The following is a 23,690-nucleotide window of genomic DNA, read 5'->3' on the forward strand; positions in this document are numbered from 1 at the left end:
ACCGTTACTGGTAGTGGGAGCCTCTGGTCTCAGCTAGGAGAATTTTCTTTAGAAACAATTGCTCGTCTCCGAACACAGCTTCTCCACAGAGGCGAGTAGGGCTTTAGGCTGGTCTCATCCCCCTTCCATTTAGTCCTGATGGCTTGGCTGGGGTGGTTTCCTCTGGCCGATGTGGGAGTCTGGTGTGGGAAGGCCCCGGAGAGCTATGCTCTGGCAGCTGGGCAGCCCAGGGGCCTCTCTCTGCCGTGCTGGATGGATGGAGATGGGGGTGGTCACTCTCTCCCCGCAAGGCTTCGAAGCCTGCCTGAAAGCTGAGAGCCGTGCAGACAGAGGCCCTCCTGGGACGGGGGTCAGTCTTGTGCTGTGCGAGTCGCTCAGCAGCCCCCACTATAGGGTGCCAACCGCACAGCCCCCCGGGACCCAAACCCGTTGAGCACCAGCTGTGTGTCGGGGGCCCTCAGCGCTCTGCTCACCCTCTCCCTCTCTGTCCCCAGTGAGATTTTCCCCTACCTTGTGGTGGTCATTGGGCTCGAGAACGTGTTGGTGCTCACCAAGTCAGTGGTCTCCACCCCAGTGGACCTCGAGGTGAAGCTGCGCATCGCCCAAGGTAATAGGTGGGGAGTGCGGGGTGCACCAGGGCAGGGGAGGGGGGCTGGGCTACACCTCCTCCGGCTGAGGAAGCGGGGAGCCCAGGAGCCTCCCTTGCCGTGGCCTCCAGCGTCACATGGCAGCTTGTTAGCATGAGCCCTGAGGAACCGTGGAGTCACCAGGCCGTGCTTCGTCCTGGTTCATGTGTCAGTCAGAAAGCAAACCAGACTCTGCTGCGGGGCTCATGTGTTTGACCCTTCGTCAGGCTGGCACCTGGTCTTTTCTCCTCCTGCCTCACTCCATCACGTGAGGCCCAGGCCCCTGAAGCTGGTCACCTCAGAGACGCTGCCTCCACAGCTGTCAGGAAAGCCCCCTGTGGCCTCCGTGGCAGGAGCTGGGGAGCTGGGGTTCTGGCGAAAGCGAGAAAAGAGCCTGGAGGTCTGAACTCTTGCACCTCCTCCTCCTCACCCCCTATCTGTGGGAGCAGGCCTGGGGGCAGGCCGTTCGTTCACTCAGCAAACCTCTGTGAGCTGCTGTGAGAGGCCAGGCCCTGCACTAGATGTAGGGTTCCGAGGAGACTAGGGGAAATGGCCGCTGTCCACTAGGCGCTCAGAGCTTTAAACGTGGGACTGTGTGATAGCCTGGGGGCCAGGGAGGGGCTGAGGTAGAACACATCGACCTCCTCTGTCCCTCGAGCCATTTTCCCACGTGCACACCCGACGAGGACAGCACATGAGGCTGGATGTGCCAGCTTCGGGGTCACTTGGCTCTCCTCTTGGGTTTGCTCAACTCACACCCTGCTTCTCCCTTCCTCTGATGGTTGTAGCTCTCCCCTGGACCCTCCAAACCCTCCTTCCCTGCAGCAGCTGTGACAGCAGCACCTTGGAGCCCGGGCACTGGCAGGGTCCTGAGGGTTGGGGCGCTTTGGTGGAATGGCTGCCTCAGAAGGCTCCCCACGTGGTTGTGTGCAGACACGTAGCAGACAGCGGTCACGTGCTGGCCCCATGGTCCTGTTGTCGTCCTCTGCAGGCCTAAGCAATGAGAGCTGGTCCATCATGAAGAACATGGCCACAGAGCTGGGCATCATTCTCATTGGCTACTTTACCCTTGTGCCTGCCATCCAGGTAAGGCCCCTCCAGGGCTGCAGCTTAGGTGAGCATGGAGCCAGCTGCTGTTTCCCCAGCTGTGCGGGGCACACCCACTCTACACTGCCACCTTCACCTATGAGGTGGGCCTTCTGCTGGCAAGATGGCTGTCACCGTGCACAGGGTGGTCCTGGCATAGCTGGTTCAGGAGGAGGACTCAGTGAGCCGAGGCTGGGCCACGGAATTGAGCTCCTAGCCTGGCAGCCTCTGCCTTTGACCCTGTCCTTGCCCCTCGCTGCCTGTCTCTCATTCAGCCAAGTGGCAGGAGGGGGCTTGGTGGGTGCAGCAGAGGCTGGCTGCCCGCTGTGCAGTCCAGTCAGACCTCGTTTCCCAGTTCTCAGGCAGAACACGGTGGGGCCCCTGAACTGGGCCCTTCCTGCCTTTCCTGGCCCGAGCCCTGACCCACCCCTGCAGCCTCTAAACACATGGCCCGCACCCTGGGAGGGCCACCGGCCATTGCCCAGAGCCCTGGCTCAGCCGTGGGGCTGTGAGCAGAGGTGGGGGTGGACCCACACTGAGTCAGAAGCCCAGACTCTTGCTGCCGGTTCCGGGACGAGTTGTGTGAAGGGAGTGAAGAGCCATCCCCTCCCCGTCCTTCCCCCACAGCATGCAGGCCTGCTGAGGTTTGGGGGATGAGCTGAGACCACAGGGGCCCCAGGCTCCCACCCCCGCCAGAAGGCGTCTGCAGGACGCGGGCAGTCTTGGGACATTAGAGCTGACGTGACCACGGTGCCACCGTGTGCTCCATCCTTCATCTTACCCCACATTTGAGTAGAAGCCATGGTGATGTGCCAGAGGTCACAACAAGGGCAGGGGAGAAAAACTTAAATCTGAGAAAATTCCATCTATCCACAGGGCTTGGGGAGCAGAGAGACCACCCCTTTTCAGTTTCAGGGCAGAATTAATTCCCCCCTGAGCTCTTCCCCTCCTTTCATTGGTCCAGTGTGGTCACTGGCCAGGAATATTTCTGAGAGCCCCCAAACCAGGCCAGGCCTGGGCTCTAGGTAGGTGTTGGTCCATGGCACGTGAGCAGGGCCAGGGGCTCAGTCAGGGAGGGCTTTTTGGGTAGCAGGCTGGTGGGGCTCAGAACTTTCCAAATTGGGTCAAAGCACCTCACCTCCAAGTTCGGGCATCAGCCTTCTCTGGGTAAAGGTGTGTGTATGGGGGGGTGGGGGTGGGGGTTGGGGGGGTGTCTCTGCTGCCCCCTTGTGGGGAGGGAGGGAGCTGCTGCATTATCCTCCTTGGCCTCTCCCAGATTTCAGAACTACCAGCATCTCTTTTCTTTCTCTCTGCTGTGCCTTGCCTGAAACTGCCCTGCAGATTCCGAGGTGCCTGCAGGCACGGAACTGGTTCTCTAGGTGCTGGGCTGTGAGGTCATGGTGTCCCCTCATCTGCTTAATTCCAGGAGTTCTGTCTTTTCGCCGTCGTGGGCCTGGTGTCTGACTTCTTCCTTCAGATGCTGTTTTTCACCACTGTCCTGTCCATTGACATTCGCCGGATGGAGGTACGACTGGGCTGAGCCCTGCCCACCCACCTCCTCTGCATCCCTGTCTGTGCTCAGGGGATTTCTGGGTGAGAGGGGCAGGCCTCGGGCAGGGCAGCAGCCCCGTGCGGGCAGCCTCTGGACAGCAGCTTTGGGCCCTGACCGCTGCACCCCCAACAGCTAGCGGACCTGAACAAGCGGCTGCCTCCTGAGGCCTGCCTGCCCCCAGCTAAGCCGGCGGGGCAGCCAGCACGCTTCGAGCGGCAGCTGGCTGTGCGGCCGTCCACACCCCACACCATCACACTGCAACCGTCCTCCTTCCGAAACCTGCGGCTCCCCAAGAGGCTGCGTGTCGTCTACTTCCTGGCCCGAACCCGCCTGGCACAGCGCCTCATCATGGTACCTGCCACCCCTGCCTGAGGGCCAGCGCTCAAGTCCCTCGTGCATTTTGCATTTGCCTCGGAGGTGGGGGGTGCCCCTCAGGCCTTCATGGCCTCTTGAAGCCTAGCTTTGGGAAGCCACCCACTCTACCCTCCTGCCCAGACCCTGGTGGTTTCTGGGGTGATAAGCCCATCTTTGGAGAGGTAGCCAAGGTTGTCAGGGAGAGGAGTCGTCTCCCCAGGGTGACCCAGGACGGGGTGCTCTGGGATGGAACCACCATGGTTGCCCGAGTCAGGGTTCACTGTGCAGGCATCAGAAAATGCTGGGCTGGGCAGAGGGGAGAAGGAGCAGGGCTGGCCTGTGGTCAGTGGGCCTCTCCTAAGGAGTTGAAGTGAGACGGCAGCGAGGCTGAGGCCCTCTGAGGACTAGGACCCGTGGTGTCTCTGGAGCAGGTCATGCAGCTGGTCCCTCTGGCCATGCTGACCATGGGAAAGGTAGCAGCTTTCTGGCCCAAGCTGAGATGGGGGTTGGGGATGGGAAAGTTCTATAACAAACCTAAGGGTGCACCTCTGTATTTCCAGGCCAGGAGTCCCAAACCCGACCATGGAAAAGGAACTAGGTCCCTCTGGGGGGCAGTTGGCCCCCAGTCATAGTGGGAGGACTTGGAGAGGCAGGAGGGAAGGACAGGTTGGGGCTGCCCATTCCTCCCAGAGGTCCTGCTGAGCACCCGATGCCCCACTGCAGGCTGGCACCGTTGTCTGGATTGGCATCCTGGTGTACACAGACCCAGCAGGGCTGCGCACATACCTCACTGCCCAGGTGACAGAGCAGAGCCCTCTGGGCGAGGGCGCCCTGGCTTCCATGCCTGTGCCTAGTGGTGTGCTGCCTGCCAGCCACCCGGACCCCGCCTTCTCCATCTTCCCACCTGGCGCCTCTAAGTTACCCGAGAACCAGACATTGCCAGGGGAGCTGCCCGAGCCTGGGGCTCCGGCTGAGGGCGTCCATGACAGCCCAGCCCCAGAGGTAACCTGGGGGACTGAGGATGAGGAACTTTGGAGGAAGTTGTCCTTCCGCCACTGGCCAACGCTCTTCAGCTACTACAACATCACACTGGCCAAGAGGTGAGTTGGGCTGTGCCAGGTCCCACCTCCCCACCTAGTGATGTCAGCTCACTGTCCCCAGAGCATCCCTTCCCCTCAGGAGGGAGACCCTCTGGTTTGAATTCTGCATTTCCTTTCAAATAAACACCCCTAAGGCTGTGAAGTAGGAGCCAGTGCTCCAAGCATGCACAACCTAAGAGTAGCCCGGGGCCCTGCTCTGGGGAGTTATAGGTTGCTGTCAGCCACTTGGCCAGAATGAGATCCACCTCACTCACTCCCACCCACTCTGAGCCAGAATGGGTGACAGACATGGCAGTGATGGCTGCCGGTGTCTGTGACAGAGGAAGGTTGGGGCGCCAAAGCTGGGCTGGGGAGGGACGTTACCTCTGCTGCCCCAACCCATGCTGGGAAGACTGTCCTGAGAGGGTGCTCTTGGAGCCTGGCAGTTTGAGCTGAGTCCCGTGTGAAGAGCAGAGAGGGGGACTGGGGCAGCAGCAGGAGGGGGGTCCCTTCCGAGGGCATCTCTGCTGAGGCTGCCCGCTGCCTGGCCCCAGGTACATCAGCCTGCTGCCTGTCATCCCAGTCACGCTCCGCCTGAACCCGAGGGAGGCCCTGGAGGGGCGGCACCCTCAGGACGGCCGCAGTGCCTGGCCCCCGCCGCGGCCTGGGCAGGGTGGGCTCTGGGAGGCCGGCCCCAAGGGGCCAGGCACGGCGCAGGCGCACAGAGACATCACCCTGTACAAGTAAGGCCCACGAGGGAGGGGGGCGGCTGGCAGGGATTGGGGGGGGGATGGGGCACGCCTCACCAGGCTCCGCCCGGCGTAGGGTGGCGGCACTCGGCTTGGCCTCGGGCATCGTCCTCGTGCTGCTGCTGCTCTGCCTATACCGTGTGCTCTGCCCTCGCAACTATGGGCAACCCGGCTCGGGGCCCGGGCGGCGGCGGCGTGGGGAGCTCCCCTGCGATGACTACGGCTACGCGCCACCCGAGACGGAGATTGTGCCCCTGGTGCTGCGCGGGCACCTCATGGTGAGCGCGGGTGGGAGCTGGGGGCGCCTGAGGCCTGGGCCGCGCAGACGCCAGCGCCCGTGCCCATGTCCATGCTGTGCTTCCGCAGGACATCGAGTGTCTGGCCAGTGACGGGATGCTGCTGGTGAGCTGTTGCCTGGCAGGCCACGTGTGTGTGTGGGACGCGCAGACTGGAGACTGCCTCACTCGCATCCCACACCCGGGGTAGGTACCCCCCACCTCCCACCCATGCCCTGCCCTGCATCTGTGCCCCACTGTCCTCACCCCACCCTCCCTGCCCCCCAGCAGGCAGCGCCAGGACAGTGGTGTTGGCAGCGTGTTGGAGGCTCAGGAGAGCTGGGAACGGCTGTCAGACGGTGGGAAGGGTGGTCCAGAGGAGCCTGGGGACAGTCCTCCGCTACGGCATCGTCCCCGGGGCCCTCCACCACCTTCCCTCTTCGGGGACCAGCCGGACCTCACCTGCTTGATCGACACCAACTTCTCAGCGCAGCCACAGCTCCTAGAGCCCGCTCAGCCCGAGCCCCGGTACCGGGCGGGCTGCCGCCGTGCTCAGGCCTCCCCAGGCTATGACTTCAGCCACCTGGTGCAGCGACTGTACCAGGAGGAGGGAATGGCTTCCGTCCACACACCAGCCCTGCGCCCACCCTCGCCCGGGCCCACGCTGCCCCAGGCCCCTGAGGACGAGGGGGGCTTTCCTCCTGAGAAGGGCTCCCCTTCCCTCGCCTGGGCCCCCAGCGCAGATGGCTCCATCTGGAGCCTGGAGCTGCAGGGCAGCCTCATCGTGGTGGGGCGGAGCAGTGGCCGGCTGGAGGTGGGCAGAGGGGCTGGAGGTGGGCAGAGGGGACGTCTGTGCAGGGGGTTTGTGGGGCCCTCCCAGCTCGCAGGTGCTCACAGCCTCTGGGCCTGCAGGTGTGGGACGCCATCGAGGGCACTCTGCGCTGCAGCAGCGAGGAGGTCTCCTCGGGCATCACGGCCCTCGTCTTCCTGGACAAAAGGTGCGAGTGCTAGGATGCCTGCCTCAACCCTAGACAGCCCAGCCCAGCACACTCTGAGGTTTGAGCCCTGCTTCCCCTTCACTGGTGTGTTACTTGACTTCCCTACTCGGTGCCAAGCCCCACACCTGTGAACAGCAGGTAGTCCACCTCAGTGGGAGGGGGACAGCTCAAAGAGTTAACAGGTAGGAAGCACTTAGAATAGGGCCTGGCACATGGAGAGTGAGCAGTTCTCCTCACCCTTCTGAAGTCAGAGTTGCTCTAGGTAGCCTGTCAATACTGACCTTTCTAGGTTTCCTGGGTTTTCAGTTACAGAAAAAAGCATTTTCAGAAGAACCGTCTTTTCTTCCCCTTTGATGCTGGACACTGTCCGTGCCTCCCTCCTCAGCACGGCTGTTGGCTGGGTGTTTCCAGGGCTCGATCACACACTCCCTGGGAGAGGAGGATCCCCAGCTTCTCAGGCTTGAGCTCCCACCTCTGGGCTGAGAAACCTGGGCCTCACCCATGACCAGGTGCCTTTGCTGAACGCTTCACCTGCCTGACCCATGCTGGCTCTTCCTCGCAGGGTCCCTGACCGTTCGTGGTCCCACCATCTAAGCTAAAGCTGGAGCCTTATTTTCTTGGGGTGGGGATACCCCTTGCTCTTACCTCTCAGTTTCTGTTGGCTGCTGCGCTGTCATTCCTGCCATTGCCAGGCTTCTTGCTCAGGCCTTATTTAGCTAACATCCTACCCTGCAGTCTGGCCAAGTTCACTGTGCTCTCCACGCTTGGAAATTCTCCCCTGCTGCTGTTTTTTTTTTTTTGAAGTTTAGGGACAGCCCACATGTCTCAGCTCAACCCTCAGAGTTCCATGGTCTCTCCTCCCTCTCCCTCCCACCCCTGTTCTGTGCCTTCCCCATCTCTGCCATAGATCCTTCAGATTATGGGCAGAGGTGAAGATGTGCATTGCCCTTTGCTGGAGTAAGATTGTGAACCCCACCCACTTCAAAGCTTTGGGGCCACAGGGCAAATGTCTCCATCTCTGCCCGTCAACCTGTGCCTAGGAATCGGGGCAGTGGAGAATAATCCTTATTTCTTTGTGGAAAAAGGAAATGGAGCAGGTGGTGCTTGGGTTGAAGCTGCTTTTCTGTGATGGAGACAGCAGCACCTTCTGTGGCTCTAAAACATAGCCCCACCTTAGGTCCTGTTTCTCCTCCCCTGAAGCCTTTCCTTTAGCTCCAGGCCGTGGAGGGGGACTGCCCATCCCCCTTGCTTGTTTTCGTTTTTAATTTCCAATCTTACATGATGTTCCCCAGGTACCACTTTACACATACTAGCTCATTTACTCCTCATGACCACGCTGAGAGGTGGCTACAGTTGTTCCCATTTCACAGATGAAGACTCTGAGGCACAGAGGTTAATAATTAGAGTTGCAACCTGGTCCCCAGCACCTGTGCTTCCCTCTTGGCCACGGTCCCTCATGGCTCCACTGTTCCCACAGCCAGTAGGAAGGGCCTGTCAAGGGCCCGCGGTGCTCAGCCCCAAGGCTGGGGGCTCTGAGGGAGAGCCGCTCTTCTCTTCCAGGATTGTGGCTGCCCGGCTCAACGGTTCCCTTGATTTCTTCTCCTTGGAGACTCACACAGCCCTCAGCCCACTGCAGTTCCGAGGTCAGGGGACCTGGGCTGGGCTGGTGCCTGCACCTGGTGGGTGTGGGTGGAGCACAGGGGCTGCCTGCAGGGTGTCTTCTCGGAGATCCCTCACTTGGCCTGTTGTCCCCAGGGGCCCCGGGGCGGGGTAGTTGCCCCACATCCCCTATGTACAGCAGCAGTGATGCAGTGGCTTGTCACCTGACCCACACAGTGCCCTGTGCACACCAGAAGCCCATCACAGCCCTGAAGGCAGCTGCCGGGCGCCTCGTGACTGGGAGCCAGGACCACACACTGAGAGTAAGTGTTGGCACCATCTCTTGGGCACTGGGGTGGCCCAGCACAGGGGGTGGGGAGCACATGGGGTCAGCCAGGGAGTGGCTGGAGGTGTCCTGGATGAACTGTGGAAGGGAATTCCTGGCCGAAGTGTGATTTGGAAAATCCCGGAGAGACCAGAATCTGATACCTGTTCCTGCCCCAGGTGTACCGCCTGGAGGACTCATGCTGCCTCTTCACCCTGCAAGGCCACTCAGGGGCTATCACGGCTGTGTACATTGACCAGGTGAGGGCCATGGGTGGGGTGCAGGGGTACGAAGCCAGGCCCATGGCCCTTGTTTCTAACTCCTGGGAACTGGTCCCCAAGGGCCTCTGTGAAGCAGAGTGAGGGCTCCCACCCACCAGGGCACTAAGCCACCCTTGTGGACAGAGGTGTTTCACCACAGTGACCAGCTCCCCTGTGCCTGTTCCCTTAGACCATGGTGCTGGCCAGTGGAGGACAAGATGGGGCCATCTGCCTGTGGGATGTGCTGACTGGCAGCCGGGTCAGCCACATGTTCGCTCACCGTGGGGATGTCACCTCCCTCACCTGTACCACCTCCTGCGTCATCAGCAGTGGCCTAGATGACCTCATCAGCATCTGGGACCGCAGCACAGGCATCAGGCTCTACTCCATTCAGCAGGTAGGCATGTTGGGGGCCACGGGATTCTCGGTGTTTTAGGGAAGGATTCAAGACACCAAGCCTGTCCTGTCCTTGCCTCCAGGACCTGGGCTGTGGTGCAAGCTTGGGTGTCATCTCAGACAACCTGCTGGTGACCGGCGGCCAGGGCTGTGTTTCCTTTTGGGACCTAAACTACGGGGACCTGTTACAGACAGTCTACCTGGGGAAGAACAGCGAGGCCCAGCCGGCCCGCCAGATCCTGGTGCTGGACAATGCTGCCATTGTCTGCAACTTTGGCAGCGAGCTCAGCCTAGTGTACGTGCCCTCTGTGCTGGAGAAGCTGGACTGAGGGTGGGCCTCCCTGCCCGTCTGGCTGGGGTGCTCTGTGGGGCAATGTGCTGGACCTGGACTGGGGGAAGAGCTGAATCTTTGGGAAGCTGCCTCTGAACTGTCCTGTCCTGCCTTGTGACTGTAATATTAAACTTTTTTTTAAAAATCACATCATCAGCCAGGGGCTTTGTGAGCCACTTGCGTCTTCCCCTGGATGAGCTCTGGCATCATTTACACCCTCCCGGTGCCTGAAGTGCAGCACTTGGTTAGATTGTTCTCAGCTCAGAGCAGCTCCTGCCAGAAGCCATACAAGTCAGAGGAACAGTTTACAGGCTGGGGAAGTTTAGCAAGCCAGCTCTAGAGGCCTTCTTGCATAACCACTTCACAGGTGTGGAAACCAAGGTGACACCCCCCCCCCTCCACATCCACGCTCACTGAAGGTGGTGTTGCTGGGGCCCAGCCCCCCCCACCTCCCGGGGAGCAGCGCTGAGCAAACACTGGCCACAGAACAGGTTTGTTTATTCAACAGCAAAGAGCTGAAAATGTCAGGTCCCACAAAGGAGCAGAACCTGACCCAAGACCCATGATGCATCTCTACCCCATAGAGCTGTGGGCTGGGCCAGGCAGGGCTGAAGGCAGCAGGAATGGGAGTAAGACTAGGCCCCACCTCAAGAGGGGCAGACTGGCATGGGAGACGTCACATAGTGTAAGGACCAGGCAGGCAAACCCTGTTCAGGTCTTGTTGAGTGTCCAGAGTGGATCCAGAAGGCTGAGGGGGTCGTCAGTGGGCCGGGCAGCCCGCAGACCCTGCCCGTTATGGGCCTGCAGAAAGTTATGCTTGCTCATCCGCTGCTTTCCCCTCAAGGAGCTGTCCAGAGAGAAGGCCTCAGGAGTTAGGGAGGCCAGCAGCTCCAGCGAGGAGGAGGGGGGCCCCGGGCTGGGGACCTCAGGTACCGGCTGCTCCTCCTCAGGCGGGGGCGCCTCAGGCAGGGGTGAAGAGAGAGGGGGTGGGGAGGAGGATGGGAGCTGGGTGGACTCTGGGAGGCTGGGTGGCAGGAGGCCTGGGGGCTCTACAGGGCCTGGCAGGCCGGCAGCTGGGGAATCCAAGCCCCCGGGAGGCCGGATGCTGAGCTTGGCGATAGTGGCCTGGATGGAGCTGATGGGCACATCCCCACCGAGAACCAGGTCCTGGGAGTCCTGAGGAAGGTGATTCTGAGGAGACAAGAGTGGGTGAAGATGGAGTCCACGAGGCAGTGTCAGTCCTAGCAGCCCCCAGGAGCTCCCTCCCTCACCTTCTGGGTGACACTGGCGCCAGCTGAGGGCTTGCACGGAAGGAGCATGCCGTGGCGCTGCAGGACCTGCTCCACGTGTTTCACCACCACCTCATGGCAGAACCTGAGATGCAGCTGCAGGGGCGCATTGGGCCTGGTCAGCCGGGCGGGGCCCGTCACCCAGGATGGAGGGCCCATCCCAGCTCCCGCCCGGGCCCTCACCTTCTCCTGCAGCATGTGTTTCCTCTGCTGCCGCATGCGCCGCACCAGCTGAGGCAGCTCAGGGATCCCACTTCCAGCCTCCACCTCCTGCACAGCCGCGTAGAGCAGTGCGAAGGCTCCCGTGCGGCCCACCCCGGAGCTGCAGCAGGAAGGGGCTGTAAGGCCAGCCCAGGAGCCCCCAGAGGAGGGCCACTCGGGAGCTACCCACACCTACCTGCAGTGGACGACGACAGGCGTGTGCAGGGGGCGCTGATGCAAGTAATGAGCGTGCACCTCCTGGATGAAGTGCAGCAGGTTGCTGGGGCTGTCCGGCAGGCCTCTGCGGGGTGGGGCGGCATCTCTGAGCCAGACCTGATCCAAGGCTGCACCACCCTCCCAGCCCCCCAACCACCGCCCAGGGCAGCAGACGCACAACTCCGGCCACGTGGGGAAGTGGAGGTGCACGAGCGAGCGCTTGAGGCTCTGGTCCCGGAACTGCAGGCTCAGCACCCGTTCCACGTGGGTCTCGGTGGTGCGGACACTGCTCAGGGCCAAGCTCAGGGCACCGTGCACCATGGGCTGGCCCCTCTCGGTAGGGAAGTAGCGAGCCACCTTTTGCTGAAGGACAATCAGGGCAGTTAGGGCTGGTTTTCCAGTTTCCCTGCTGGGCACCCACCCAACCTCTCCCTCTCACCTTTTCCATCTCGGCCTCGGACACGAGCATGACAATGACTGACACTTTCTGCTCATGCACCATGAGCCAGAAGTCGGCAGCTGTGCCAGGCAGGGGGGCCTGGGTGGCCACCAAAGGTGGGCAGTACGGTGAGAGCCCCTCCACGCGGCTGGCGTTGATGTAGTCGTCCTTGCCCGAGCGCAGCACCACACGGTTGCTGTCGTAGGGCATGACGTCCTGGTGCCGGTTCTTCAGTGAGTAGCAGCGGGCGATGGCGATGGAACGGCCACGGGCATCGTGCTCCTGTGCGTCTTGCAGCTCCCGCCAGACAGCGTCCAGAGCCCCTGCATCGCCCAGCTGGCCCCGAAAGGCCTCCAGCTCCTGCTGCAACTGCTGCAGCCTCTCCGGGTGCTCGTAGGGGTCCTGCTCGATCAGCCGCAGGGCCTGTGGCCGCCGGCCCTCAGCCGCATCCACCTTAGTGGGCTGCAGCAGAGGCTGCCCACCCCCAGGAGGCTGAGCGCCTCCATGCTGACTCTCAGGGCTGGAGGAGAGCAGATCTGCACTCGCAGCACCTCGGCGCAGACACACGGCTGGCTCTGCTGCAGGGGGCCGAGGAGGTACGGGGCCGGGCCCCGGTGACGGGGCAGGTGAAGGCACCAGGTGGGGAGTGGGGGCGGGCTGGCTGGCAGGCGGAGGGCCTCGAATGGAAAGGGGGGGTGCCTGGGGGCCCAGGGGCCTGGGTGAAGGGGCAGGACCATATGCCAGGGTGGGATGGGGAGGCTGAGGGGGCCCAGGGCTGGGGAAAGGCAGCGCCCCTGAGTGGGGAGGCAGAGGGTCCTGAGAAGGGCCTGGGTAGAGCTGGGTGTGCAGGGTGGGTGGTGGCTGCCCCAGGACACCAGGCTGAGGGGCAAAGGGATAGGGGGTCTGTGGGGGTACCAGTCCTGGAGCCTGGGGCGGGAAGAGGTGCGGATGCTGGAGTGGAAGGGGCTGCTGGGGAGGCTGGGGCCCAAACACCGCTCGTGTGGGATGAGGGTGGGGCCCAGTCCTTGGGGCTGAAAAACCTGTGGGCATCCCAGGAGAAAAGTGGTGCTGGGCAGGGGGAACTGCGAGGGGTGGCTTGGCCCCCATCGGGTATGTGTAGGGCACGGGCAGCGGCTGGGGGGGCGGCCCCGGGAAGCGGGGCCGGGGAGGAGCAGGGGCAGGGTTTGGCCGTGGTGCTGTGTGGCTGGATATGGGGGCCTGGACGCTATCTACTGTGGTGGTGGCTGGCCGAATCCCCACGGCCAACTCAGCGCCCGAGAACTGGGGAGGTGGGGCTGAGGGCAGGCCTGCAGCCGGTGGGGTGGGCCCCACCCCCCCATAGGGACTGCTCACCATGCCATGCTGCGGCGAGGATCGCGGCACGAGGCCCAGCTCTGGTGTGTAGGCCCCGGGTGTGTAGAGAGCAGGTCCAGGTGCCAGGGCCACCACAGGGTGCCCTAGGGCCTGGGGGGCCCTGGGCTGCAACATCTGGGCAGGGCCTGAGTAGGTACCAGGCGGTAAGGCGCCTGAGAGATAGTGGGGTCCTGGGCCTGCAGAGCTGGGGAAGGGGCCAGGGGGGAAATGGAGTGGGGCAGCCGCCCCCAGGAAGGTGTCGGGGGGCAGGCTGCGCAGCTCCTCAGGCAGGTCCCCTGCCTCCACTGCCTCGCCCTCCTCCCTGCGGGGCAGCAGCGGCTTTGGGGCTGTGGGCCGTGGCGGCGGCTTCTTCTTCAGCTCCCTGTAGGACGAGGTAGGGAAGAAGTGGAGCCACACAGCCCCTCAGCCCGACCTCGGTCTGGGGTGCAGCCGCACCCCGGCCCCGGGGCCACACTCACCTGTCCAGGAGCTGCTGGCGGGCTGCCTCGCGGGCCTGGCAGGTAGACTGTGCCCGTTCCAGGAGAGCGGCCACCTTGCTCTCCAGGTCTGCATAGAAGTCCTTGCCCTCCTGGGACTTCTTCATCAGGTCCTCGTAGGCTTCATAGGAGGCCACCAGGGTCTGCAGCGTGGAGTTCCACCTGGCGGGCAGAAGGGCCGGCAGGAGGTGAGTGACTGGAGCCCAGCTCTGGGCAGGACTGGGTAGAGGCACAGGGCCAGACACTAACTTTTGGTCCAGTTCACTGAGCACCCGCCGCACAGATGCGTACTGCACGTTGGCCTCTGTCAGTGCCCGGAGAATGTTGTCCTGGGCGGCCAGGTTCTGCTCCAGGTACACCCTCAGCTGGTCATACTTCTTCAGCTGCTCCTCAAACAGCTTCTGAGGGAGTGTGATGGGGGGTGGAGGACAGACACTCAGGGCCTCACCACCTAAGGGTGGAGCCTAGAGTCAGCCCCTGCACACTGCTCACCCAGCCCCACCTTTATCTCTGAATGGTCTGTGGTAACCAGTGACGCCGTGATGTCATCCTTCTGGATAAGCTCACGCAGCTGCTGCTCCAGGGACACACGCTGGTCCCGCATCTCCTGCACCTTGGCCAGGATGCGCTTCAGGTTCTGTAGCACCGCCTTGTCCTCTGGGAGCGGCAGTGGTCAGTGAGGCCAGAGAAAACCCCAGCACCAAGCCTCTCCCCATGGGGACAGGAAGGGGGCTCACCTGGGGTGAGGGCTGGCGTGGGCAGGGCGGCCCGGACCTGGTCCAGAGGACCACTGAGCAGGCGCAGGTTGCCAACATGCAGATTCATGGCGCGGTGCAGCTCGCTGTTGGTGAAGGAGGCCTTCTCGTGGACCTCCATGTACTTGGCCCATTCTCGCCTCACCTCTACCAGCTCGGCCTTGGAGACAGCCGTGCTGGCCCCTGCCTGGCTCACTGCCTCCTGCATCTTCTGTTCTAGCAGCTCATCCTCCTCCAGCAGGTCTCTGATGTCCTTCAGGGAGGCCTCCACATCCGTGAACACACCTGACAGCACTGGGGGCGTGTTTAGAGGAGGCGGGGTCAGCTCGTGTGGCAGGCAGACCAGGCACCCACTCTGGCCCATCCCCCAGGAGACAGAACTGCCCCCTCAGTCAGGCTTGCGTGCAAGCCCAGTGCTGCCTGAGCAGTGCAGACAGAGGGCGCACAGGGTGCGGTGGTTCGCTGAAGTGTGCGGTGGGTGCTGTGACGGGTGCTGGGAGAGGTGAAAACCTCCATCCTCGGTCAACAAGGGACACAGAGAAGGCCGCAGCAGATGACTCCCACGTTCCCGCCCTCCACCTGCTTGCTTTTCCTCCTCACTCACCTTGCATGGACTGGACGAGGTTCCTGACAGTGTCGGGCCGGACACTGAGAGCCGCACACTTCTCCATGAGCTGGGGTGGGATGTGGCTGTAGGCATCAAGGTTGTCCACTGTCTCAGGATCCAGCTGCATTGAATCCATGAACTGGCTGTTGGGGGGGCAACGGGACCAGGTGGGTGCTGGCTCAACCCCTCAGCTACACAAGGAGCCCACCAAGGCAAGCCCCCACCACTGAAGCAAGGTCTGAGGTCCTAACAGACAAGTCAGCATCCCAACTGCCACCACAGAACATGCCCAGGGCACTGCTGGAAACAATGGGACATCCTCCTCTCAAAATGCGTGACTCTCAACTTACAAATCTAGCATACAAGACCCTGGGCAGTGAGGGCGCAGCCAGGAGGCCTGCTGGTGCCAACAGACCTTTCATTTACTCCTCTCCCTGTCGCAGGCAGCACTGGGGACCCCACAGAGGTCTGGTGTGTACCCTCCATGCCTCCCACCCCAGCCTTGCACTCACTCCAGGACCTCATTCTTGTCCTCAATCTTGGCCATCATCTCCCGAAGCAGCTTGGCCTTCTCCTCACTGCAGGAGAAGTGACAGCAATTTGCTGGAAGCCCGTGTCTCTCTGAGATATCCCAACCCAACCTGGGCTAATAGGGCCTGCCTGTCCCGCCCACCTGTACAGCGACGAGGCTTCATGGGCAGCCATGGGTACCAGTTTGGTGAAGATGTCAGGGCCCGTAACAGCTGGGTCTGTGGGGTTCACTGGTAAGGGCTTCACCAAGGGGGCACCTGGGAGGGGTGAGGAAGAATCGTAGAGACCAGGCCCACTCGAACCTCGACTGCCTCTCTTCTGTCCCATCTTCATGCCTACCCCGATCCTCGGCCTCCCCTCAGCTTCAGACCTTTTACAGGCTGAAGGGTGTCCAGTGCTGGGACAGCCTCGTGGTAGATGAAATCATTGTCCTTCTTCGCAGAATTGTATCTGGGGGTCAGGAGAAGGAGGAATGGGGAGTCTTGAGTGATCAGCAGGGATCCAGGACCTAGCCTCCCACGTGGGCCACTACTCTCTGGCCCTGGTGGCTTCCTCCCAACGATGCAGGCAAAAGGCCAAGACCCCTCCTAACAAGAAGGAACCAGAGCCACCCCGAGCCCCAGAAACTCACTTTCCCCCAATGACATCCATAGTGAAGCGAAGTGCGTCTTGCACGGTGTCAGGCTGGCCCTGTAGGGTAGGGATGGGGGTGCTCAGTGCCAACCACAGCCAGTGCCAGGAGACCCCTCAGCCCCACCAGGCTTGCTCCTTGTTCTCTCAGGCTCCGAGGGGCAGCCAGGCTCTTCCTCATCTTTACCTTGGCCAGCTTGATGGCTTCATTGAGCTTGTCCAGGGCACTCTGGAAGTACGCGACCTGCGGGGGACAGAGACCAGTCCGTCCTTCCCTGCTTGGACCCTACTCTTTCCGTCACCCCAACCCCCACCGAGCCGTCTGGCCATCAGGTGACCCATCAGAAGACAAGGAGCTGAGGAGGTAGCCACGTGCCAGCCCAGCCAACAGCACCATGGTTAGCGTCTACCAGCTCCACCCTACAGCCTACATCTCCCACCAGCCATCCCCTGAGGGGAGCCTGCTGTGCCTCCTCTGTCCCCTGGGGATGAAGGCTGCACAAATGGGACAACACATGAGAAACACCAGGTCTACGGCGGGGGGCCGCCAGGGATGTGGGGGTGAGAGACAGAAGAAGGGTCCCCACGAGGATCTGACTAACAAGGCTGGGACCAGTCCAGAGTCCCCTCCTGGCCACGGCTCACTCACTCGCTCTCCGAACTTCTGCTGCTCCTCAGCCTGCTTCCCCATGTGCAACTGGGAAAGAAGAGACATCGCTACTTACTTCCTGGGCTATGGCAACTCAGCCCAGCCCAGCCCTGGTGGCCACGGTGCCCTCACATGAGCCACAGCCGCAAAGTAGTAGATCTTCATCTGTACCAGCTTCTTCCAGTCCTTCTGGATCCGGCCCAGCAGTGAGGCGGTATCGGGGTTCTCCAAGGCCCGGCACGCCTCCTTGTAGTAATCCACCACCTAGAAGCCAGGACAGGGCTATAAGTTGGGGATCGAGAGTAAACCAAAAGCCTGGCATCAGTCCCTTGAGGGCCACCATCTATCCCTGTCCCTACCTGTGCACTGATGCGAGCCACCAGAAAGCTCTTCCTGTTGTCCAACATGGACTTCTCCAGAAGGCACTCCTGAGCCTGGCCCTGGAAGAGCAGATGGAGATGCACTCCATTCCTCAGCGGCACAGACCACACGGATGCCCTCTCCGTCCAGCCTCCCGCACTCCAAGCAGCACAGCCCTGCTCCTGATCCACCTGGGGCTCAAAAGGTCAAAGCCCAGGCCTCTGCTTGTCCCTCACTGCCATGTGCACAGGACCTCTAGGAACCAGCCCTAACCGTGCCCGCCCCTGGATTCAACTCGGCCCCAACAAGGGTGTCTCCTCACCAGCATGAGGTTGACATTGAGAGTGAGGATCTGCCGGCTCATGTCAACGCTGTAGGCATGAGGGAAGTGCTCACGCAGGTAGGCAAAGGCACCTGCTGCACACTGGAAGTGAGTGCAGGAGACCTTCATGCCCTGGGAGAGAACAGGGGAGGATGCCAGAAGCAGAGCCACAGAGCTGCCTGTGTCCGCTCCACGGGGCAGGATTCACACTCTGGAGGCTGACAACACTCAGCACCCCTCCCTGGTTCTGTCCTATGACCCACCCACTGCCCCCACCCTCCTCACCTCCTCAGACATGCGCTTGTCCATGGCCCCCAGCATGGAGTGCAGCGCTCCTGGGGAGGCACAGAACATGGGGTCAGGGCTAGCCTGGGGCTGCTGGTGTCACTCACGATCAGGACAACAGGGGTCTGAGAACTGGGGCAGTTGGTCCAAGGACACCAAAGCTGGAGTAAATGGGGTCTCAGTCTCTGGCTCTGCACCAGGCAGGGATGGGGTGGAAGGGAAGGGGCTCCTGCCTTCCACAGCCCTCAGCCTACAAGTCCAGTCTCAGAGCCTCAGGGATGCCTACACAGGACTCGGGGCTCCCCAGGCTGAGCCCTCAGGGTTGACGCAAGGCCAGTCTAGGCCAGCCTTGTTCTCCTCCTGCTGGAAGCAACCCAAGCCACAAGGGGGGCCGGGAGCTGTCCAGTCAGAAAAGAGAGGCCATCCCTCTGGGCCAGAGCACACAGTAGCAACACCATGTGGCAGCCAGCCTAGTAGAGCCTCTCCCCAGCAGGGTGGCTCCCTGTGGCCCAGAAGAGAGGCACCAGCAGAGCTGTGAGAAGGCAGTGGAGGGTCAGAATCCAGGTGTCTTCCTTCCATCAGCCCACTGCCCTTGTGGCCTCCTGCTGAGCTGAGATGGGGTGGGCAGGGCTGGGAGGTAGGGCCATGGGGAAGGGGTTAGGTAGCTCACCAAGGTTGTAGAGAATGCAGGCCTGCTCATACTTGATGTCTTCATGGGCCACAGATTTGCCTGAGAAGATCTCAGTCCTGTGGACAGGCCACCCCAGTCATCTCGAGGGAAGGAGCTGGTGAAGCGACCCGCCACCCCCAGTGCTGCGTCGGATGGGAGGGAGGCCTGGGGAGACCACACCAAGCCACTCCCCATGCTGTGTAGCAAGGAAAAGAAAGCGGGGTGGTGGGGAGAGGGGCATCCCCACCGCCCAGACACCCCTGGGCTGTCCCAGGCAACCTCCAGGCTCCCCCCAGCCCTGCCAGCTCTCACCAGGTGACAGAAACAGCAGCCTCCTGGCCTGAGCCCATGGGGACCCGACTCTGCAGGTAGTGGAGCTGGCCCAGGTACTTGCGGAGGACACTGCAGCCCTCAAAGTCCCGTGGGACACGAACAGCATTCTGGGGGATGGATGGGACAAGCAGGCCTACTGTCATTTGGAGTAGAAGACAGGCAGGGCTGTCCACCCACAAATGCCCAGGAAATAATCAGAGCTGGGGGACTGCACAGTCTAAGGGACCCAAAGAAAGCCCACAGCTACCTGTAGTCATTCAACAACCATCCTACCAGCCAGGACTGTTGGACTGAATCAGTCCCACTTTTCCAGGAGGCAGTTTAAAACATGCATTAAAAATTTTAATGTACTTAATGTTTGACCCACAGTTCTGTATCTAAAAATATACAGTAAGAAATCCAGAAAAGCAAATGCTTGGATGAGCATGCAAGGATATTTATCACAACATTAACAGGGCCAAATACTGGATGCCACCAAAACTTCCATTAAAGAGGATTAAATAAATTACGTCAAGGCTACCCACAAAAGAGAATACTCTGCAGCCATGAAAACTGAAGACAAGGATCTCTACTGATATGTTAAGACGTCCATAACACATTTATTGTTGGGGGGAAAAAAGCATGTTAACAGATAAGCAACATAATTTCATTTTTATAAAATCATATGGAAATTGATATCAACTAGATATATAAACAGAGAGAAAAAAATCTAGACAGTTAAGTGATTATCCCTGGATAGTTGGGTTTAAGTAATTTATTCTATACATGCATACAGAGACATATTTGATTCTTTATATTGCTTATGTATTCTTTTATACAAACAATTTTCAATTTTTATAGTAAGCAATAAAGCTAGTCCCATTTGGGGAAAAAACAAAACAAAGTGAACCCTCTGCTCAAACAAACGGAAGAACGACAGTATACCCTCCAAGAAGCAGGTGCACAAAGAGTGGAGGGGCTTGAATCACTGTGCATACCCTAACCCCACCTGCTGGAGGGACCAGAGAGCCCCACACCAGGGTTCCAGCAGCTGAAGGGCCCAGTAGAGAGCTGCTGGGCACCAGCTAGAAGAAATCCTCTAGGGGACTTCCCTGGTGGTGCAGTGGTTCAGACTCTGCACTCCCAATGCAGGGGTGGGAGGCACAGGTTCGATCCCTGGTGGGGGAACTAAGATCCTGCATGCTGCACAGCACACCGTCCCCCCACCCCCCCAAAAAAAAAAAAAAAAAAAGAAATCCTCTAGGACAAGACACTCCAGAGCTGGGCTCTTAGCCTTCTGTCTGGGATGCTCAGAAGGGATGCGGATGCCCTGTGGGACATCAGAGGAGGAAGAGTCCAGCACCAGTCCACTCAACACCACTTCCCAGCAGTGTCTTGGGGGACCATCTCCCCTCTGGGCCTCAGTCTCCTCTTTCAACAGGAATGCTAAGCTCCCTCTCTGACCTCTAGAATGCCCAGTGCAAGGATAAGGCGTGTCACAGCCCCTCTCCGTCAGTTTTATTCCCTGTGATCACAGAACCAAAAATTTATTCCAGAGTAACTGAAAAGTCTTCTTTTTTTTTTTTTTTTTTAAATTATTTATTTATTTATGGCTGTGTTTGGTCTCCGTTTCTGTGCGAGGGCTTTCTCTAGTTGCGGCAAGCGGGGGCCGCTCTTCATCGCGGTGCGCGGGCCTCTCACTATCGCGGCCTCTCTTGTTGCGAGGCACAGGCTCCAGACGCGCAGGCTCAGTAGCTGTGGCTCACGGGCCTAGTTGCTCCGCGGCATGTGGGATCTTCCCAGACCAGGGCTCGAACCCGTGTCCCCTGCATTGGCAGGCGGATTCTCAACCACTGCGCCACCAGGGAAGCCTGAAAAGTCTTCTTAAAGAATTACTTCAGGGCTTCCCTGGTGGCGCACTGGTTGAGAATCCGCCTGCCAATGCAGGGGACACGGGTTCGAGCCCTGGTCTGGGAAGATCCCACATGCCGCGGAGCAACTAGGCCCGTGCGCCACAGCTACTGAGCCTGCGCTCTAGAGCCCGCGAGCCACAACTACTGAGCCACGTGCCACAACTACTGAAGCCCACGCACCTAGAGCCCATGCTCTGCAACAAGAGAAGCCACCGCAACGAGAAGCCCGCACACCGCAACGAAGAGTAGCCCCCACTCACTGCAACTAGAGAAAGCCAGCGCGCAGCAACGAAGCCCCAACTCAGCCAAAAATTAAATATAAAAATAGATAAATAAAATTAAAAAAAAAAAATTACTTCAGGCCCAGTTTTACAGATGAGGAAACTGAGGCCCAGATCAGGAAAACAGAACTGCCTACAGATTTCCAGATTATATCCACCTTCCATTTCCACTGCAAATCAATGAGTTATGGTAAAAGGTTAACTTGACTTATGCTGTCTCTGCTTTCTACATCTCTGTGCTTTCATAAATTTCCTGTAATTCACTAAAAACTGGACCAGTGTTCTAAAACTTCTGTAATATTTCATTTAGTTACTCTATTTTATTTTCACTTTATACACTGCTGAATCTGGGAGTTTTCTTGATCTGATAATTTTTTTTTTCACTGAAATAATTATTATCAGCGTTTACGTAAGAAAGTTTGTTCTGTGGTTTCACTGAAGAAACACTGATCTAGTCCAACTCCCACACTCTTTCAATGAGTAACTCAAGCCCCAGGAAGGGGAAAGTGACTATCCTGATGTCCTACTGTGAGCTGTCTGTGCTGGGAATAGCCTCAGATCTGGAGCATTCTTGGGGTTGGCTCTCTCCAGCCCACTGCTCTGTGCAGGCTGCCTGCCCTACACCATAAAGGATCTGCCTCAGGAGAGGCTTTGGAGCTGGGTGACAATGCTCCCTCGAGGGTGTTTTGTGTGCATGTGCACCTGTGTGCACAAAACAATGGTAGTCTGAGGGGTTAAGATTATCTCAGTTTTCAAACTCTTCAAACAAAATCTTTTTTAAAATTTAATTTATAAGGAGTATTCTGGGAAGGTAGCAGAGTAGGAAGCACCAGAAATCCGTCTCCCCACATAGACAACAAATGCACTAGCAGAATCTGTCTGATATAACTGTTCTGGAACTCCTGGAGTCTACTGAGGACTTGCAAACGTGCAGAGGAATGTTTAGATAAATTTTGGTGAATTTCAGCCCTTAGCACAATAGCAGCTACCCAGTGCCCATCCCTGTGCAGGCAGCCTTGCATGTGTTCCTGGAGCAGCTTGCACACACAGCCTGTGGGAGCCAGGGTGGGCAATGAGGACGCTGTCCTCCAAATATCAGGGATCTGCTCTGATCAGGGCTGATCGCGCTGCTTCTGATCTCAGAGGTGCAAAGAGGAGGCGGACACTGTTGTTGCACCTCCCCCTCTGGCTGAAGTGACTTCAAGGGGATTTAAAGCACCAGTGCTTCTCCCCCCTCATCCTTTCATTTTTCTCTTTTTCTCCTTTTGGGAGCCAGATATTGAGGACTATTGGATTCAAAAGCAACCACATATTCAGAGGAAGTTAGAAAGTCATCATGCACACCCAGGGGAAGGCAAAGGCTCAGAAAAGACCTGAGAAGACTTTAAGTTCACACCTCAGACTGATTCTTGGTACAGAGACAGCCTACAACACTCCAAACAGACAAACAAACAGCAAACCCTGGGGAAAGGGGAGATTCTGATTTCCAGAGTCACCACATCATTAGATTCAAATGTCCGGTTTTCAACAACAACAAAAATACAAGACATATAAAGAAATAGGAAAATATGACTCAAAGGGACAAAAACAAAAAAAAACAAGAAAAAAACAAAAAACTGTTCCTGAAAAAGATGTGATGACAGCTCTACTAGATAAAAACTTTAAAGCAACTGTCTTAGGGGCTTCCCTGGTGGCGCAGTAGTTGAGACTCTGCCTGCCAATGCAGGGGACACGGGTTCGAACCCTGGTCTGGGAGGATCTCACATGCCGTGGAGCGGCTGGGCCCGTGAGCCACAACTGCTGAGCCTGCGCGTCTGGAGCCTGTGCTCCACAACAAGAGAGGCCGCGACAGTGAGAGGCCTGTGTGCCGCGATGAAGAGTGGCCCCCGCTTGCCGCAACTAGAGAAAGCCCTCACACAAAAACGAAGACCCAACACAGCCAAAAAAATAAATAAGTAAATTAATTAATTAATAATTTAAAAAAAAAGAATTATACTATTAAAAAAAAAACTGTCTTAAAGATACTCAAAGAACTAAAGGAAGATGTGGAAAAAGTCAAGAAAATGACATAGGGAACAAAATGGAAATATCAACGAGACAGAAAACTTAAAAAGAAACCAAAAAGAAATTCTGAAGCTGAAAAGTACAATAACTGAGTTGAAAAATTCACTAGAGTGATTCAAAGGCAGATTTGAGTAGGTAGATGAAACCATCAGTGAAATCAAAGCTAGAACAATTGAGGGGACTTCCCTAGTGGTCCAGTGGGTAAGACTCCATGCTCTCAGTGCTGGGGGCCTGGGTTTGATCCCTGGTCAGGGAACTAGATTCTGCATGCAAGCCACAACTAAGAGTTCACATGTCACAACTAAGAAGTCCACATGCCGCAACTAAGAGTTCGCATGCCGCAACTAATAAGTCTGCATGCCACAATAAAGATCCCACATGCCACAACTAAGACCTGGCACAGCCTAAATAAATAAATAAATATTAAAAACAAAAGTCTAGGACAACTGAAATTATCAAGTCTAAGGAACAGAAAGAAAAATTATTGAAGTGAACAGAGCCTAAGGGACCTGTGAGACACCATCAAACAGATCAACATACACATTGTGGAAGTCGCAGAAGAAGAGAGAGAGAAAGGGGCAGAGAGAATATGTGAAGAAATAATGGCAAAAAAATTTCCAAATTTGACTAAAGACATGAATATAAACATCCAAGAAGCTTAATGAACTTCAAGTAAAATTAACTCA

At 58.5% G+C, this 23,690-nt stretch overlaps 2 protein-coding genes across 4 annotated transcripts in view; one reads left to right on the top strand and one right to left on the bottom strand.

The window, feature by feature from the left end:
* The window catches only part of SCAP (SREBF chaperone), a 93,091-nt gene extending 83,313 nt beyond the window's left edge, over positions 1 to 9,778 (top strand). Inside the window, exons 9-23 of one of the 2 annotated variants that reach the window (XM_068558320.1) lie at positions 495 to 607; positions 1,618 to 1,712; positions 3,139 to 3,237; positions 3,397 to 3,615; positions 4,342 to 4,718; positions 5,252 to 5,440; positions 5,523 to 5,724; positions 5,813 to 5,928; positions 6,010 to 6,535; positions 6,634 to 6,719; positions 8,280 to 8,362; positions 8,475 to 8,641; positions 8,823 to 8,903; positions 9,094 to 9,300; positions 9,383 to 9,778. In XM_068558320.1, coding sequence (XP_068414421.1) covers positions 495 to 607; positions 1,618 to 1,712; positions 3,139 to 3,237; positions 3,397 to 3,615; positions 4,342 to 4,718; positions 5,252 to 5,440; positions 5,523 to 5,724; positions 5,813 to 5,928; positions 6,010 to 6,535; positions 6,634 to 6,719; positions 8,280 to 8,362; positions 8,475 to 8,641; positions 8,823 to 8,903; positions 9,094 to 9,300; positions 9,383 to 9,628 — 2,806 coding nt within the window. In that variant the 3' untranslated portion in view covers positions 9,629 to 9,778. The remainder of the gene's footprint in view (positions 1 to 494; positions 608 to 1,617; positions 1,713 to 3,138; positions 3,238 to 3,396; positions 3,616 to 4,341; positions 4,719 to 5,251; positions 5,441 to 5,522; positions 5,725 to 5,812; positions 5,929 to 6,009; positions 6,536 to 6,633; positions 6,720 to 8,279; positions 8,363 to 8,474; positions 8,642 to 8,822; positions 8,904 to 9,093; positions 9,301 to 9,382) is intronic. The other variant, XM_068558321.1, reaches the window with a different exon arrangement.
* A 333-nt stretch (positions 9,779 to 10,111) lies between these two features.
* PTPN23 (protein tyrosine phosphatase non-receptor type 23) overlaps positions 10,112 to 23,690 on the bottom strand; it is a 40,993-nt gene continuing 27,414 nt past the window's right edge. For both annotated transcript variants that reach the window (XM_068557911.1, XM_068557912.1), the window contains exons 3-25: positions 18,747 to 18,874; positions 18,435 to 18,511; positions 17,765 to 17,814; positions 17,480 to 17,611; positions 17,157 to 17,237; positions 16,930 to 17,061; positions 16,798 to 16,845; positions 16,336 to 16,392; positions 16,150 to 16,208; positions 15,889 to 15,968; positions 15,661 to 15,775; positions 15,500 to 15,565; positions 14,985 to 15,130; positions 14,363 to 14,674; positions 14,128 to 14,282; positions 13,875 to 14,026; positions 13,608 to 13,787; positions 11,776 to 13,510; positions 11,515 to 11,699; positions 11,317 to 11,421; positions 11,103 to 11,241; positions 10,902 to 11,015; positions 10,112 to 10,821 (exon numbers count right to left, since the gene is read on the bottom strand). In XM_068557911.1, the coding sequence (XP_068414012.1) occupies positions 10,342 to 10,821; positions 10,902 to 11,015; positions 11,103 to 11,241; positions 11,317 to 11,421; positions 11,515 to 11,699; positions 11,776 to 13,510; positions 13,608 to 13,787; positions 13,875 to 14,026; positions 14,128 to 14,282; positions 14,363 to 14,674; positions 14,985 to 15,130; positions 15,500 to 15,565; positions 15,661 to 15,775; positions 15,889 to 15,968; positions 16,150 to 16,208; positions 16,336 to 16,392; positions 16,798 to 16,845; positions 16,930 to 17,061; positions 17,157 to 17,237; positions 17,480 to 17,611; positions 17,765 to 17,814; positions 18,435 to 18,511; positions 18,747 to 18,874 (4,728 nt within the window). In that variant the 3' untranslated portion in view covers positions 10,112 to 10,341. The remainder of the gene's footprint in view (positions 10,822 to 10,901; positions 11,016 to 11,102; positions 11,242 to 11,316; positions 11,422 to 11,514; positions 11,700 to 11,775; positions 13,511 to 13,607; positions 13,788 to 13,874; positions 14,027 to 14,127; positions 14,283 to 14,362; positions 14,675 to 14,984; positions 15,131 to 15,499; positions 15,566 to 15,660; positions 15,776 to 15,888; positions 15,969 to 16,149; positions 16,209 to 16,335; positions 16,393 to 16,797; positions 16,846 to 16,929; positions 17,062 to 17,156; positions 17,238 to 17,479; positions 17,612 to 17,764; positions 17,815 to 18,434; positions 18,512 to 18,746; positions 18,875 to 23,690) is intronic.

The sequence above is a fragment of the Eschrichtius robustus genome, chromosome 12, assembly GCF_028021215.1.
Source record: "Eschrichtius robustus isolate mEscRob2 chromosome 12, mEscRob2.pri, whole genome shotgun sequence".
Classification (NCBI taxonomy): Eukaryota; Metazoa; Chordata; class Mammalia; order Artiodactyla; family Eschrichtiidae; genus Eschrichtius; species Eschrichtius robustus.